An 18,876-nucleotide genomic window follows, 5' to 3' on the forward strand; every position below is an offset into this window, starting at 1 on the left:
CATAGCGCTTGCATTTAAAATTATTGAGGGTTTCTTTTTCTTTAAAGGAATTTGCAAGTCGTATTTTGAGAGAACCCAAATGTATTACTTGTGCTTCAATCTGCCTAGTTTTCTAGTCACGTTTCTGCTAAAATTATGCATGTTATTCTGTAAATATCTTTTTCAATGATCATAGCTTTTCATAGAACTATTCTTGTGTAGTGTACACATTCTGAAGATCTTGACACATTGCTTGAAACTACACAGTCACTAACACATCATCGGTTAAGATCTCTGACAGAAACTATCCAAATGCTCATGCCGACCTTGTAAATTTTGTGTGACCTACCACATCTTTGAAGCTGGGAGGACTTCTACCTTATTGAGAACACGATGTTTTTAACTCAGTTTCATTGCATTCATGTTAAGTGAAGAACAAGTTTATCATATAAATTATTCTCCTATTTTGAGGTTTGTGTCTCTTGACCTTCCCTTCCACATAGCAAATGAACTCGACTCTTGATAAAAATGCTCTCCTCAACCTCCAAAATATAAGAAGATATTTGTTATATCAGCTAGCCTGTGTAGTCACACTATTGATTAAGGAAGATACTCTGACACACTTAAATAATCAACATATTTTGAGAAATTTGTCACTATTCATAGTTTCAATGTCACCAATAATACATATTGTTTGCATGCACATGTTACAACCACTTTCACTGTGCCATTTTCATCATTTTTCTTTCTTCTTCCTTATGTTTACAATGTGTTCCCTTCAAGGCCGATCCAGTACACATGCTACCAACACACAATGCCATTACAAAGAAGTAAGAAAAAGGCGTTCAAGCTTCTTCATTGCAGATATTAGAGATCCATGAAAGAGGCATCGAACATGGTTGGGCACATTCAGTTATGATATTGAGGCAGACCAAAACCAATTTCCCAATCTCCTTTTTTAGCTACAGCATAAGGTTTCATATTCGGTTAACATGTCCCTTAAATACTGTTTGTTGCTTGTTTGCTTTCTTTGCATCTGGATAAAAATTGTTGATTGAGTTGACTTATAGGGTTTGAGCATGGGCTCATGACACTTATAAACAACTTCATCAACAATTTAGCTTGTCACCTAAATATCAATGTCCTTGCCTTCTGCACATGACACAAACATGTTAGCAATAAAATTAATTGTATACATGGTTTTGATTTTCAGACTCTGATATTACTGCTCCATGATTGATTGAGTTCACTGTTCTTGTTCAAATTAGGATCATTGGTAAATGGTACAAGTGTATATGTATATTTTTGCAGAACCAAACATTTCTTAGATCCATATGGATCTAACTTGTACCTTCCTTTCACTTTTGGCAGGAGTTGGATGCTTGGGAATCAGGAAGAACTCAATTTTAGCAAGGAAACCTCGGGAATCGGACTCAAACAAGCCATATACCTCCAGGCAATGGCTGGTTCCCTTTCTCATACTCTTGCATATTTATTTGTATCATTTATTCTATTTTTTACATGTTCCTTATTTGTACAAGAATAATGAATACTAGGTTACTCTCACGGCCTTGTGTGAGAGATATTGATCACTTTTTCATTCAGTAATGTTCTTTAATTCTTCAATGTATAAACTTCAAATTGAAATTTGTCATTGTTTAATAAAACTAAAGAGTTTTCTCATTTTATCAATGTAATGCACTTTTTTCCATTCATGTGAACATTGGCAAATGAATGCAATTGATAAACAATAGTGAATGTTAAAGAAAAATTTCGTAGGTAATGAAATTTTGATAACATTTTTTGGTGACTTCCATTGGATGTATGCCTGCTATACAGGTGACCAATTGTCTTACAAGTCCATTGGGCTATAGATTCTGGTTATGCATTCCTAGCACCTAAACTTGACACAAAGTGACCTCTAAAGTTGCTGGTTCAGTTTTGAATGTATGCTCATGAATTTAATAAGACTGTAAATTCTTATTAAATTGACAGGTATGTAGGGTCATAACTCAAGTATCAACTTTAGGAGTTGAACTATCATAGTCGACCATTTGGTTGATGTATGTGTGGATTTATGGACTTATGTGAATGTATGTATGCAACATATGCATGGGTATGCAGATATGTATGGCTAACAACCAGACATATTTAATGTTAGTGATATGTATGTGTGTATGTGTGTGTATGTTGGATATATGCATGCATTTAGGCACACATATCTATGCATGTGTGGATGAAATGAACAGATATGATTGCAAAACAACGTAAACCAGCAACTTAACTAACCTAGACTACCAAACCAAAATAGAATAGAAAACAAAACAAAACAAAAAGCAGATGCATTTATTGAAAACAAGGGAAACTATCCTAGTATGTACAAAGTAGGACTGAAGCTCATAACTCAAAACATGGTTTGAGGTGGATCCCGTTGACAGGAATATGCAGCCTTTCCCCATTCATCTTTGATAACTGAAAAGCATTGTGCTCCTTGCACTCTATAATGATGAAGGGACCACTCCACATTTTGTCAAACTTAGTATGCTACCCTAGTTTGCTTTTCAGAACATCCCACCTCAAGACAACATCACCTTCTTTGAACACTTTGACAGTTGACTTCTTATCAAAACTTCTTTTCATTTGGAGTTGGTGGTATTCCATATCTTTCATTGCTTTGTCCCACATCTCTTCTAACTCCATGAGCTCAGCATATCTGACTGCCATTGGGTCTTGATCCTCTAAAATTTCCAACTGACACACAATCTCGAAAGCTGGAATCTCTATAGATAAGGGTAATCTGGCTTCCTTCCCATAAACCAGCATAAAAGGGGAATTTCCAATTGATCTCTTTGGTGTGATACAATCTACCCACAATACAGATTTCAACTTACTATGCCAATTTCGCTAGTTATCTTCCAATGTTCTCTTAATAACCCTTATTAGATTTTTATTTGTGGATTCAGATAAACCATTACCTTGAGGGTAATAGTTTGAGGATGTATTCAAATGAATACCATGCCTGACACTCCAATCGATGACTCTTAATCCCAAGAATGCCAATGCATTATCGGATATAATTGATTTCGAGACTCCAAACCTGGCTACCAAATCCTCATAAAAATTTAGAACTGATGTTTCATTAGCCTCCTTTAATGCCACTGCCTCTGTCCACCTTGTAAAATAATCAGTAGCAGTAAGGATCCATTTATGTCCTAAATTGGATGGAGGACTAATAGGTCCTATAAAATCCAACCCCCACCTGATGAAGGGCTGATCCACTTCAATTGGCTGAAGGGGTAAAGCCGACAACTTGTCTTTCCCAGCAAAAACAACACACTTGGTACATTTTCTGACCCAAGCATGGGCATCCTTAAAAAAACTCAACCAATAATAACCAACCCTTAGGATTTTCCAAGCTGTAGTCCTAGGTGCAAAATGTCCTCCTGTTGCTCTGTCATGGAACTCATGCAAAATTTTCTCAACCCGATGAGAAGCTACACAACACAGCAACACACCACTATGATCTTTTCTGAATAGTACACCTCCCAGCAGTACAAATGGAATTGACTTCAACCTGAAGTACCTTCTTTTAGCTTTATTCATATCAGCTGGATATGTGCCATGCTGCAAAAAACTTATCATTTCAGCCATCCAATCACCTTCTAAAATCTTAGCCTCCTACTGTTGTCCAGTTTGCAGCATCAAAACATTGTCCATCTCAGTTAAAATAGGGCCTTCAACTAACTGTTCACATAAACCTTTACCTCTAACAAGCTTGGTAATCTTGATATGCATGTCATATTCCATGACTTTGGTGATTCATCCTGCCCTCTTTTCATTTAAATCTTTGTTTAAGAGAAAATCCTTCACACTAGGATGAGAAACCATAAGATTAATCCTGCTGTTAGACACTAGAGGTTTAAAATTTTTTAAACTTCTGATAATAGCCAACACATGTTTCTCCACAAAGGAGTAATGCTGCTCATAATCATGAAGCCCTTGACTGAAAAAGGCTATTGGCTGCTCAAAGTCATCTTCATTTTCTTGTACAAAAATTGTAGAAATACAATCATAGCTCCCGTAAGCATAAAGGATAAAATCCTTATCAAAATTTGAATTTTCTAAAGTTGGAGCTTCACTTAGAGCTTTCTTGATTTCTTCAAAACTATGCTTTCCCTCTTTTGTCCACCTGAAAATTGCATGTTTCTTGAGCATGGCTGTTAATGGTTTGAGCAAATCTGCAATGTTAAGAATGAACCTTCGAACAAAATTGATCCTTCCTAATGATGAGTCAAAGGTAGCTCCAAAATAGTAGAAACCCTCTCAGGATCAATGGTGGTTCCTTCTTTTGACACAATATAACCTAACAATTGTCCTTGGTGAACAACAAACACACTTTTTTTAGGATTCAAGGATATCCTAAATTCTCTACAGGTTCAAAAATATGCTTCAAATGGCCAAGATGATCCTTTGCTTCTTTTGAAAATACTATTATATCATCAAGATATACCAACACTATCTTGTACATTAGTGTTTCAAAATCCATATTCATAGCTTTTTGGGATGTTGTCCCAGCATTAGACAACCCAAAAGGAATCTTTTTATAGGCCATAGTCCCCCACTTTATTGTAAACATTGTTTTATACTGATCCTCATCCTTAACTAGAACTTGATTGTATCCGCTATAACCATCTAGCAATGAAAAGCACTCAACTCCTGAAATAAATTGCAGAATTTGTTCCATTGAGGGAAGAGGGTGACGATCCTTCAATGAGGACCTATTAAGGTCTCTAAAATCTACACAAAGCCTAAGATCGCCATTCTTTTTCCTCACTGGGACTAGATTTGAAACCCAGGAAGTATGTTTGATTGGAAAAATTATGTTGCTCTCAATCAGTTTGTTAAGTTCTTTTTGCATTAAAGGCTCCAATTTGGGATTCACAGGCCTCTATTTTTGCCTGACAGGTTTGGCACTAGCTTCCAATTCGATGGTATGTTGTGCTAATTTTGGATCAAAGCCTTTCAAGTCTCCATACTCCTAGGCAAAAAAATCACTAAACTCATTGAAAAATTGCACAAAAGACACTTTCTCCTCTGCTGTACACACTGTTCCCAGCTTAAGCTTCTTCCTTACTGAAACCTCAACCTCTTCATAATGATCTTGCTATACTTGAATGCTAGATTTTGGCTTTTTAGCTTCATCATCAGTATTAAATGTTGATTCAAGGGTAACCAGTCCCTTTCAAACTTTGTTGTTTTTTAGCTAGATAATCTGATCATCAAAGAGATGCTGAACTTTATCTTCATTCATCAGGGAGAATTCTGCCTCTTCTCTGATAAGATTTATAATTTGCTAGCCACTGTCAAAAACTTGCCAGTGTATGCTATTATCAGGTATAAACGGTTTGACAACCAACTTAATTTCTTTATTCCAGTCCTTGCTACTAACTTCCTTGGGAACATCAAATTTTGCCCCTATGGCAGCCAACTTGTCAGCATGTTTGTTCTGATTTCTTGGAATTAAAATCAGATTTATGGCATCATAATCTTCTAACAAATCCCATCTTCTAAAGAGAAATTAACTGATAGAGGGATTTTGCATGGATGAGAATCATAATGAAACTAAGGATATTGGTCACTCATGGTAGTGAAATGTTTTGGACTATATGGTAACCTAGCTACTTCTAGTATTCAAATGTTTGAGATGTTGCCATCAATGCCAAAGAGGGAGATTGTTGGAAACTTACAATTGGAATAATTATTGTTTTGTCATTGATGTAAAATCTATAGATGAGACATATCGCTACCTAATCTAAATGTCATATATATTTGATTGATGTAGAGGATTTGAGAAGTTACTCATAACTATAACACCTAGAAGAAAGATTGAAGTTATGAAAATTTGATTAGATAGACTTTGATAAAAAAAAGTAATTGTTTATGTCAAGAAAGCTAAGCTAAGCCAAGAAAAAGTGTAAAATACTAAGGAGTGTTGAGTAATGCTAGTGTCAACCAAGCTACAGTTAGTATTAAGGGAACTAGTGTCGACCAAGCATTAGCATTGGCTGAGAAAATTAGTTGATGTTGAGCCAAAAATATTTACAACGACCAAGAATTTGAATGTTGACTGAGTATAAGAACTTAGAGATTGCAGAGAGAGAGTAAGAGAACAAAATTCAAATAAATCATAAGATCAAGTTGGGAGATGTAAAATGTGTTGAAGATAAGATTGATGATTTGGATCATTAAATTATAGGAGGTAATTAGTTAAAGACCTAAGAGATGGATTCTGGAGAAGTTTCTAGAGGATGATCAAGAAAATGAATAGATACATTGAATCAAATTTAATATGATCGTAAACCCTAATATCTACAGTGGATGTAGAAAATGGAAAAGCATAAATTTCCTTTTTAAAGAGATACATAATTGAACGTTTTGTGCCGCATCTAGTCAAGCCCATCCGAGCCCAACCAGTGTGTGTATGAGCGAGTTTGTATGGGAAAAAAGGCATATAGAGTAAGGTTTATCAGAAATACACAAGTGTGTGAATGCAAAGCTAAATAAGAAAGCTTGTAGATATGATGCTATTATTGATAAGTGAATTAGAGCAGAAGGCTTAAGTGTTGATGAGAAGAGTGGATTGATTCCTTAAAAGGTGTCCAAGCAGATCAAGGTTATAGATGACAGTGAAAGGATTATCAATGAACCAATATAAGGAACAAATAGAGATCTAAACTAGAAAAAGTGAGTTTTAATCACATAGATCAAACCTACTATTTTCTTTCTTATCATTGTAAATAGTTTGCATTGGAATCCTTTTAAAAAAAGTTGACCTAACAGCTGTTGGAAGACTAAATAGTTTGTGTAGATCCTTTAATTGGGTGACATTCTAAATGGAATGATCAAAGTCCTCTTACAAGGCCACTCCTAATAGGTGGATTAAATCCTCTAATGAAGTCACATTTAACAGTGTGTATTATAACCTTTACTAGGGTTGTCTCCTGATAGAGATCACTTTGAAAGAGTGAAAAAGAGTGACATGTTGCTAGTGGTTTTTTCGCAAATTCAGTTTCCATGTAAAATCCTAGTGTCGAACTATGATGAACATTTTATGAATGTTTACATTTGATAATGTTTCCATTATGCAATGCAAGTTATGTTTATGATAGTTTTATAGTAAATGCTGATCAACTACAAGATAAGAAGAACAATGAAATGTTTAATATTTAATTGTTCAAGTGGTACATATTGACATTAAGTAAGTAATTCACCCCTCCTTAGTTATTCTCATTACTAAAATTTTGTGCATGTGTAAAATTTAAGTATACATGCAATGAAAGTACATAAGTGCCATTCATTTCATTTTTAAAAATAATGCCCTTGTATTATTTACTTTCAAATATACATTGATGTTTTCAAAACAATGAAATGATTGATATGCTGAAAAGATCTCACACAAGCCATGAGTATAGCTAGCTAATTTTCTTTCATAAAGAAATACATAAATAGAGAAATTCATATGCATGAAAGAAATAGGAATAGAGATAAACCATCATTGCCTATTGCTTTGACTAGTTATGAACTCTTTCCTTGGAGTACTTATCTAGCTCCGAGTTCCATGTTCTCCAACAACTGCAAAAAAGAGGGAAAATCGATGTTAGATCCCGAAGGATCTATGCAATGACTGCATATCTCTATACATACTCTATCTGTCAATGCATTTCATCATACAAGAAAATTAACAATGACATTGAAATGAAATGTTGAAATAGAAATAAATGTTATTTATGAGTGTCACGAGCCCATGCTCGAACCTCATGAAATACAATTTATACATCATCAAAAAATTAGCACATCCTAATAGTCAGGAGAGCATCATTTCAACATGCAAAGACAGAGAGTATCCAAATGGAAAAGTGCAAAAAAAAGAGATTCAACTATAACATGGAAGGAATAGAAAGAAGATGTGCATATCTTAACTTTATTGCTGATTTAAAAGAGATTCCAGTAAATTTGAAGTTAAAGAAAATAAAGGTGCTGATCTTAGTGAAACAAATAAAAAAATAGGATTTCATCTTGAAAATGTGCAACATGTTCTTGGAAAGAAACAAGGAGTTGCAATAGAAAATGCTTCCAATTCAGATACATCCTCTCCTAACGAATCTAATTTATATGGAAAAAACTCATAGCCATTATCATCATGTTCATTATACTGTAACTTGTGGAGATAAATAAGATTCTTAGGAAAATCAGTGATGACAACTGAATACCTCAAAGATGAGCAGATGGATGAAGATTTACTTAAAGCTTCACTTGAGGAAAAACAAGAATTCATGGCTAGACAAAGCAGCTGATTATTCAATCTTGAAGGAAGAAAACACTGTACTAGGATTGGGTCCGAGCATCATATACACACCCGCAAGAAATGAAGCAATGAGGCTAGTAAATTGTCTTTGCAAGTTTGATGTAAAGGCTGCAACTTATCATATTAAGTTGCCAAATAAGCATCTGAGTGAGTTTTATATGCTGAAATGATGAGGCTTCCATCATTATTACCTTGAAGAAGAGATGCAGAACAAATACAAAATGCACTTGTAAGTGTTATCAGTATGGGGTTTCAACAATATGTTGAAGCAACAAAAAATACATGTTTAAGAATAGGTAATAACAAATTAATCATAAGAAACAATTGTATGAAGACCCAGTTGATCTTACATCTTAGATAGACAGCCTTTAATGTGTATAAAATGGAAACCATGTATGTGCTATTCAAGAAAATGAGCAATTCTATTATGGATGATGAGCATATTCAGTTTCAGTTAGCACCCTTTGCAATAGCCATCCTCGGGATAAGCCCAATGATCAAGATGGAGAAAGTATGGACGATGTGATATGCAACAATGGGAATTATAAGCTTTATTCCCTACTTCAACTGGCTGGGTTGGGTATTTTCTTGGCTTGATAAAAGAAGACAATAGTACTTGGTGTATGTAGTTATTTATTTAGCTCCCTATATACTGAATGTTTTTAATCAAAGATCAGAGCAGCAAGTTCAATAAATAGAAATGAAAACATCTAGTATCTTTTATGAGGCTCGATGGTAGCTTAAAATCTTGAATTGAGCCCCTGGGTAAGAAGGTGTAGAAGAACTAAAACATACATGTTTTAATATGTTAGAAATTCAAACAACATAAGGAAGCCATGAAACTTGTAACAATTTAGTTCAATTTCATATATGAACAATGAAGGAAACTTCTTGTACAATTTCCAGTAATTGTATGTGAACAACTTGATAGAGCCATAGGTGATACATTAATAGCTACAACTATTAAAAAGTCATACACACAATAGTTAATTGGAAGCATCGATTGCTAGTGATCCTCATGAAATGTTTTAAGATTTGTGCAAGATGGGTAAAAAACACTCCCAATGAATAAAATCTGAGCACAAAACCCAAAATGAGTTCTTTTTACCAATACCAATAGAGATAAAATGGTCACATGGCAGAAAATAATAAACCCATCTGGGTTTTCTTGCAAATCCATTCAGAAATGGTCTTCTACAGTCGCATACAGGTTAGAAAAAAAAGCACATTGCTAGAAACTAGAAGCAAAAGAAAATCCAACAGCAAGCTTGAGTATGAAGAGTCATATTACTACTAACAAACACCATAGTAACAGGTGATAAAGACAACATAAAGGTATGCATAGAAACCCCATCTGGGTATTTGTAAAAATGACAACTTCAACACCTTCTCATGGTGGATTCATCTAATGGTGCACGATCTCAAATAACAAAAGAGAAAATTATAATGATTTGAAGACCTTTTAGGAAAGTAAGTAAACCCTACTCAGGTTTTGACGTAGTGGCAAAGTAAAACAAGTAAGTTGAACTTCAACTTTGCACATGGAATGTCCACAGGCAACAAATATAGTATGCAACAAATACAACAAAGATGTCAAGAAGCATGATAGCTTTGGAAATTACAAGGAGAAAGAAGATATTAAAAAGGAAATAATAGCAGAGCTTTACCTCAAGCTACAAGAATGGAGGCTATCAATTTACACCAAAAGATCTCTTTCATAATGATGAAAACAACCAGTAAGATCATGCAAACACTTCCAACAAAGTCTCAACAAAACTCCTAAAAACCCTCATTCGAAACCTCTAGAATGAGAAAATAAGATAAGTTAGGTTTTCTTCAACATGTTATGCCCTTTGCTATTTTGGAAAGATCATTTGAAGTCTGTGGGCAATGGGATTTTTATCTAATTTTGGCATTTGAAGTGGAGGGTATAAATGTATTATGTATGTCTTTGAAACTTTGATAATCATTTATTAGTTTTACATAGGTTTTAAATATAAACTATTAAAATGATTAACCATTTTTAATGATTTTATTATGCAAAATAAAGGATTTTATTTTCTTCTTTGCAAGAAATCCAATATTGTAAAGAATCAACATTTAATGATAAATTATAAATCATTAAATGTTAATTATTATTTTTACAAATGCAAAAAGAAAATATGAGTCATTATATTCCCATGTCATGGCCTTAAAGAGGAAAATCAATTGGGAACATCTGGAGGAAATATAGGCTTTTTGAGGTCAAGTTTGTCTTTACCAGGATAGTTAAGAGATATTTGCTAACTATTAGAGCATTTTTAGAGATGTTTTGAGTGAGTCATAAGGTTCTCTATGACTTGATGGAGCTTTTTTGAGCAAAAAATCATCATTTTAGAAGTTTCTAAGCCCTAATTTAGAGGCTATTATTCTACATACAACACAAGAAGCTGGGCATTGTACTTAATGAGTTTTTTAACTCATTTTTTAGAGGGTTCTAATTTGATGATAGAGTTTTGGAAACTTCTTCTCTGAGTCCTAAGCTTTGTTACAGAGTGTGTAATTCATTATTTTGGAGACTTAATACAAGTGACAACAGTGTGATAATGCTTTGTGGAGTTCATTGTTGAGCCTTTTTCCTTTTTGCAAATTCCGTGTGCAGCTTTTTGAATGATTTGATGGGTTAACTTGAGAATGTTTCACTATTCCTTATCTTTCTATCTCATTCCAGTAGTTGTTTGTAGGAAAGTAAGTTTATTTGCAGGTTATGATATGAGTTTAAAGATGAAATTAATTAAAGAGAGGTGTTAGTTTGACCTCCTTTTGTTGTTTCAATACTGGAACCTTATCTTAAAATATTTGTGCAAGTCTTTACAGGAAGTTGTGTTTTATTTGCATTTTATATAGCTATATAATCCTCCCTATCAAGTGTTTTTCAAGTCTTCATAATCACTTTTGGTGTATCACCTCCTGTTCTTAGTTTAAGTTTTATGTTTAGGTTTACTTACCTTTTCCCCTACAAGTTTTCATTAAGTATTTTAGAGATTTTCACTGAAAGATCCAATAGGAGCCGACCTAGAACCCGAAGGTTTCATTTCATTAGCAAGTCTCACATAGTGAAATGACTCCCATGTTAAGTAAGGATTACTAAACTTTTATCAGTTTAGTGTTGGGTGCAAATCCTAAAACTTAATAGTGTTGGCACGCTAGGTGGGACCCGAGCACATTTTCCAACTATGTTGGTACAACTGAAAGTCATTTTTCAACTAGCTAGCATGGGTATGATGAATTTATGAGAAAGATTCAAACATGAAGTTCTGATTCTTTTGAATATCTACAATTAGAAGCTCCAAAAAGACGTGGAAGGAATATTGCTAGAATGAAGCCAACATCAAGAAGGCAACTTTTAGCCCCTGGTCTTCGTGTGTATAGTAGAACACATCAAAGGAAAGTCAGACTTTCAACAAGTCCATTAGTAAGGGCTGAATCATTTGACATATTAGCTAACTGAACTAAAAATTCAGCAAGTACTAGTTTTATACTAGCCAGTATAGCAAATACAAGCTTTCAACAAAGTGTACTTGTACAACAGAAAGTACAACAACCTCCACCAATGGCAAGGGCATATGTTTTTGTGCCTTTTAATCAAGGGAGTCCCTTGAATTTCGCTCAACATCATGACATACCACTTGCTGCATTGAAGAGTTGCTAGATTTTGCTAGAAAAAATTAGACTATAGCTTATGAGCATATAAGGGATGTTGCTACTTTGTGCAATGTACATCTTGTTAGAGAAGGAGATGTTGCTACTAAACTACTTGCAACATCTTTAAAGGGGAAGGCACTTCAATTGTTCAGAAGCCTAACTGTTGGTTCCATAGACTCATGGGATGCTTTGACAAGACACTTTGAGGTTAAATTAGATTTCTTGTCACTTGTAGAGTAGCTCACAACCATAAAGTATGCACTACAAGAACAAATGATGGATTTTAACAACCGGTTTCAAAGGACCTAGACTAGAATACAGATTACGATAAGACCTTCAACAGACCATGTTTTTCTTTATTATTTGAAAAGCTTAAATAGTGATATTTTAGTAATGATTCAGTCTATGGGAGATGTTTCATTGCCTCAAGCTTATGATATCACCATTAGAGATGAAAATAGTCTTATTCAAGCTGGTAAAATAGCCCCGAGGCCTCCAATGCCCATTTTTCTAGACATTCATCCAAATATACCATTAACAATTCCACCATTTAACCCATTACTTGCTATTCCTAGCCAAGAAATTACCATGGAAGGCCCTTCAAGTACTATAGGTCCTTCACCAGAGCTATAGGAAATTAAGAATACTAAGCTCAAAATTGAAAATATGATGCAAACCTTTAGCAATGAGCTGGTTAATCTTAAAAAACATCAATTTCAGCCTAGGCCATCTTACCAACAATAGAATCTAGCTATAAATCTACCTTACCAGCATCAAAGTCAAGGCCAACCTCAAGGAAATAGGTAGCCATTTCAGGGAAATGTGATGGGTTATAGGAAAAATATTAATCAAAGACCTTTTTGGCCATACAATCCAGTTCCTTTTAACTCTACTAATCCAGTCAGAAACATTGTGCCCATGCAAAATGATGTTGCAGTGGACTTTGAGTGGTGTTATCCCTGTAATGAACCACATAATCAGGCCATGTGTACAAATGGAGTCATAAGTCAGGCATTAATGGTACAAAGTATAGTAGTGAGACAACAAAATGTCACAAATGATGCACCTAAACTGTAGCATGATGCACCTACTCCTAAAATTGCTTTCTTTAATTGGAAAAGAGATGAGTTTTGTGTAGTCAATAATGACTCACAAATATCAGCACATTCATGAGCTAAGAAGAGAGCCCTTGAAATAGAGCAAACAAAAAATAAGGGTAAAGCACCTAATACTGCTGAACCATCATCAAGTGCTACAAACACGGTGGGAGACACTCACGTCCCTGTCACCAAGGAAACTATTCACAAGCCAACAGAACATGGTGCTGTTAAAGCACATTAGAAATCACACTTTACTGTGCCATTTAATATCATGGAGAATATGAAGAAGATGAACATGTCTATGTAAATGTGGGAGACTTTGGCTATTCCTGGTCAAACAGATATCTTGCAAAAAGCTCTCTTGGATGAAGCAAATCCTATGAAGGTGATGAATGAACTAGCAAAGGTTGTGTTAACAAATGCGGAAGAGAAGAAGGAGGACAACAATAAAATACCAAAGAATCAAACAAGGTAATAAAACTGCCTCCTTTCTACCTTTCCTTAATCATTGGTGATAAATTGGTCCATAATTGTATGGTTGATAGTGGAGCTACAAGCTTAGTCATGCTTAAAAAGATAGCTGACTAGTTAGGACTAAAATACCAGCCCATTGAAAGAGGCACTATCCAACTTGATGGGATGTCTGTGGGTACTATAGGCATGATTAAAGATGCAAGTGTCACCCTTCATGCATGTCCTAATTTTTCCATTCAACAGGATATCTATGAGATAGATTTACCTCCGTACTTTGCCATCTATTTATCTGGGGATTTCACTGCAAAGATCTATGGTTATTTGTCATCTAATTGGTCCCACATTTTTTTTAGGACTAGATATGGCACTAAAGTAACAATAAAGTCTAAGTTACTTGCAAAAAATCACATAGAACCCTATGTACCCAGTGTTGTCAATGCAAATATGCTTGCATTTGACAAGGAATAATATCATATAGTTGCTAAAAATTGAACCCAGCTAGACAATGTCCCAGATATTCTTCTTGATGAATGGGCATCAAGTCAAACCTATGAAAACTAGTTTTATCATACGACAAATATTGACCTAGGGACCTATATTATACATGAGCAAAATGAAAGCATTCCCAATCTAGTCAAACCATAGAATTAGTTGGGAAAGTCCCAAGATTAGCTATGGAGCATGTTTTTTGATGGTTCGAGAGGTAAACAAGGTGCTAGTGGGGGTGTCATGTTAGTCTCACCTAAAAATGAGAAATACTATGCTTCTTTCAGATTCAATTTTTCTTGTACCAATAATACAATAGAGTATGAAGGTTTAATTCAGGGATTAAAATGGGCAAGAAAATTTGGTATCAAGTGTTTAAAAGTATTTGGTGATAGTGAATTGGTAGTAAATCAAATCAGGTGTGTAAATGCTATGAAAAATGACATTCTAAAGTCTTATAGACATCGTTTTGGGATTTACTAGAAAATTTTGATGCATTTAATATACTGGCTGTTCCTAGAAGCAAAAACCAACATGTTGATAGGCTAGTAGTTGTAGGAGCTTAGTATGATATTGTTAATAACGTGTCTACACATACTGATCAGTAGCATTCATAATCATTACTAGGCCTTCAATCCTTGATAATGACATTAATTGGAAAGTTTTTGATAGCGATGAACAAATTTTGCAATTTTGACTAGAAGAAGATGTTTTTTCCAATTCTAACCAGTAGAGGTATAAAGATCAGTACGATAATTAGGTGATATAGTTAAAAAATAACAAGTTTCCTAAAGGTTTAGTAATGCTAGAAAGCATTTTCAATTCGGATGATTAGCTAAAACTTGGAAAGGCTAACTTGCTGGTCAAAGAAAACCAATATGCAGATCTGGAAATTGCACTGGGTTAATGCCTTAGATTTGGCAAAATAAATTCAATTGAAGAAAAAGAAGCTTTTCTTCATTTTTTCTAAGAATTGAGTGATGTTTTCGCTTGGCAATACAACAATTTGAAAGGATTTAATGCAAGACTTACACAACATACAATAGAGCTAGAACCAATAGCTAAACTAGTTTGGCAAAGGCAAAGGCCAATCAATCCAAAGCTGGAACCCTTGATGCAAAAAGGAATTCTCAGGTTGATCGAGAGAAAAAATATTTTCCCTATTAAACACATAAGTTAGGTTGCTAAATTGGTCCCAGTAAGGAAGAAAAATGGAGAGTTGTGGCTGTGTGTGGATTTTAGAGACTTGAATCAAGTCTCATTAAAGGATAGGCACCCGCTTCCATCCATGGAACAAATTTTGCAAAGTGTATCAGGGGCTGAAAGGTTCTCTTTATTGGATGGTTAATTAGTTTATAATCAAATACTGGTAAATGAAGAGGACCAATTTAAAACAACGTTTACAACAAAATGGGGGACAATGGCATATAAAAGAATGCCATTTGGATTGTCCAACACTAGAGCTACCTTTTAGAAAGCCATGGAAATGGCTTTCAACAATTTGATCTATAGGTTTGTCTTGGTTGATTTGGATGATGTCACTATTTATTCACAAAAAATAGTAGATCATATTGATCACTTAAGGAAAATTTTTGAGCACTGTAGAGAATTTGGCATCTCATTAAACCCAAAAAAGAGTATATTTTCTATGCACGAGGGGAAATTACTTGGATACATTGTATCTAAGTCAAGAACCATGGTGGACCCTGAACGAGTTGTAGCAATTCTAGAGCTGTCTTTACCATAGCACAAAAAAGGCCTTCAAAGTTTCATTGGCCACATAAATTTTGTGCAAAGATTTCTACTTAATATTGTAGCTCTTGTCAAGCCATTAATAGACATGCTGAAGAAGAATGCAATTTTTGCATGGACAAAAGAAGCCAAAGAGAATTTTTAGGCTATTATAGATGCATTAGTAGCAACACCCATCCTAATCAATCCTAATCTTAGTAAGGATTTTATTCTTTTTGCATATGGTGGTTATGACATGATTTCAGTTACGCTGGTACAAAAAAATGCAGAGGGATTGCAACAACCAATCATTCTTTAGCAAAGGACTCAAAGAGTATGAACAACAGTATAGTTTTGTTGAAAAACATGTCCTTGTAGTTGTAAAAAGCCTTAAGAAATTAAGACACTTGTTGACACATAACAAGCTCATTTTGCATGTCACACACCCAAGTGTCAAGGAGTTCCTCCTAAGTAAAGATCTAAATAAGAAGAGAGCTAGCCAGATCACACATGTCGTGGAGTATGATGTGGATATTCAGATAACAAAGTTGGTTAGAGGAAAGGGATTGTGTGAAAAAATTGCAAATAAAGACATTTCAGAACTTGAAGAGCAAGCAAATACAATTTTGCTGATTCATGTTGCTGGAAACAATGACAGAACAACAAGCTGGTTAAAATGTATGATACATTTTTTGAAAACTAGTCAATATCCAACCACTTTAGATCGAGAAAAGTGAAGATATTATCGCTTGCATTTAGTCCCTTTTGTGTTAATTAATGACATTTTGTACTATAAAGACTTCAATGGAGTCCTTCTCAGATGCATAGATTCAGATCAAATTGCTCAAATATTGCATGAATTTCATGATGGACATTTAGGAGGACATTTTTCTCCTAGGACAATAGCTTATAAGATTCTTCGAGTTGGCTATTATTGGCCTGATTTGTTTGACTATCATGCACATGTCAGAAAATGCACTAAATGCGCCATGTTTGCAGGAAAAGAGAGGCTACCAGCTTTGCCTTTGTAGCCAATTAAGACCGAACAACCCTTTCAGAAATGGGGCATTGATTTTATAGGGCCCATTAACCCTCCATCAAGTACGGATCACAAGTGGATCATTACAGCCACTGATTATTTCATGCGTTGGACTGAGGCAGTAGCATTAAAGGATGTAAATGAAATAGCAGTCCTAAATTTTTATGACGACATTGTAAACAGGTTTGGAGTGCCTGATTCCATTATTTTTAATAATGCTCTTTCTTTCATTGGAATGAAAGTAATTGATTAGGCCTTTAAACATGGGATATAACTTAACATAAGCTCTAATTATTACCCACAGGGTAATGGATTAGTTGAGTCTTCCAATAAGAACCTCATAAGGATCATCAAGCATAATTTTCAAGAGAATCAGAGAGATTGGCATTCAAAATTGAAGGCTACCTTATGTGTTGACAAGATCACCCCAAAGAAAGTCATTGGGAACTTGCCTTATAAGCTTGTCTATGGGAAAGAAGCCAGATTTTCAATTGAGATAGAATTACTAGCTCTTGATCTTGCTACACAGCTGGTTTTGTTTGAGGAAGGTGACCCTATGCTAGTGCAGTGTGCCCAGTTGATGGAGTTAGAAGAAACTAGGAAAAAAGCCATGGAAACTATGGAGTATCAGCAAATGCAGATAAATAAGAGCATTGATAGAAGAGCTTGAGCCTGAAAATTCCATGTTGGTGACATGGTACTAAAGTGGGATGTTCTCAAGAGTAGGCCCGAGCAACACAGTAAGTTTGATCATATGTGGGCTAGGCCATTTCAGATTTCTAAGTGTAAACAACATAATGCTTACCAATTGGCTACCATGGAAGGAGACATACTACTGATCCCTATGAATTAGATCCACCTCAAAAAATGCTTTGAGGTATGAGTTTCAATCCTACCTTGTACATACTAGGTTAGTTTCCCTTGTTTTCAATAAATGCATCTGCATTTAGTTTAGTTTAGTTTTTGTTTTAGGTTAGCCTCCTATTTTGTTTTGTAGTTTAGTTAGTCAAGTTGTTGGTTTATCTTGTTATGTAGTCATATCCATCCATTTCATCCATGCATGCATAAATATGTGTGCTTAAACACATACACATATCCAACACACACATACATACACACATACATATCGCTACAAATAAATATGTCTAGCTGCTAGCCATACATATTTGCATAGCCATGCATATGCTACATACATGCATTTATTTAAGCCCATACATTTACCCATACACAAACCAAATGGTCAACTATGATGGTTTTGACTCCTAAAGTTGACACTTGTGTTCTGACCCTGCATATGCATCAATTTAATACGAGTTTTTGATCTTACCAAACTCACGAGCATACATTCAAAACTGAACCAACAACTTTAGAAGTCACTTTGTGTCAGGTCTAGGTGCTAGGAATGCATAATAAAACTCTATGCCCAATGAATAAGAACAACTAGTCAAATGTCAAGCAGGTAGACAAATAGCAGAGGTCACCAAAAAATGTTACTAAAATTTTGCACGTGTAAAATTTAAGTATACATGTAATGAAAGTACATAAGTGCAATTCATTTCATTTTAAAAAACAAATAGAAATGTCTTTGTATTATTTACTTTCAAATATACATTGATGTTTTCAAAAAAATGAAATGATTGATATGCTGAAAAGATCTCACACAAGCCATGAGTATAGCTAGCTAATTTTCTTTCATAAAGAAATACATCAACAGAGAAATTTATATGCATGAAAGAAATAGGAATAGAGATAACCAATCATTGCCTATTCCTTTGACTGGTTATGAACTCTTTCCTTGGCATACTCATCCAACTTTGAGTTCCACGTTCTCCAACAACTACAAAAAAGAGGGAAAATTGATGTTAGATCCCGAAGGATTGAAGCAGTGACTGCATAACTCTATACATACTCTATTTGTCGATGCATTTCATCATAAAAGAAAATTAACAATGACATTGAAATGAAATGTTGAAATAGAAATAAATTTTATTTATGAGTATCGCAAGCCCATGCTTGAA

General features: G+C 34.6%; 1 protein-coding gene across 1 annotated transcript; it reads left to right on the forward strand.

Annotated features, from left to right (window-relative positions):
- The first annotated feature begins 4,192 nt into the window (after positions 1 to 4,192).
- LOC149529020 (uncharacterized) lies at positions 4,193 to 17,528 on the forward strand. The gene is made up of 2 exons (XM_089808099.1): positions 4,193 to 4,276; positions 17,163 to 17,528. The coding sequence occupies exons 1-2, from the start codon at positions 4,193 to 4,195 to the stop codon at positions 17,526 to 17,528; spliced, it is 450 nt and encodes a 149-aa protein (XP_089664225.1).
- Positions 17,529 to 18,876: the final 1,348 nt, after the last annotated feature.

The sequence above is a fragment of the Cupressus sempervirens genome, chromosome 11 (genome assembly GCF_028749045.1).
Source record: "Cupressus sempervirens isolate cs-2001-9-10 chromosome 11, ASM2874904v1, whole genome shotgun sequence".
NCBI classification, from domain to species: Eukaryota; Viridiplantae; Streptophyta; class Pinopsida; order Cupressales; family Cupressaceae; genus Cupressus; species Cupressus sempervirens.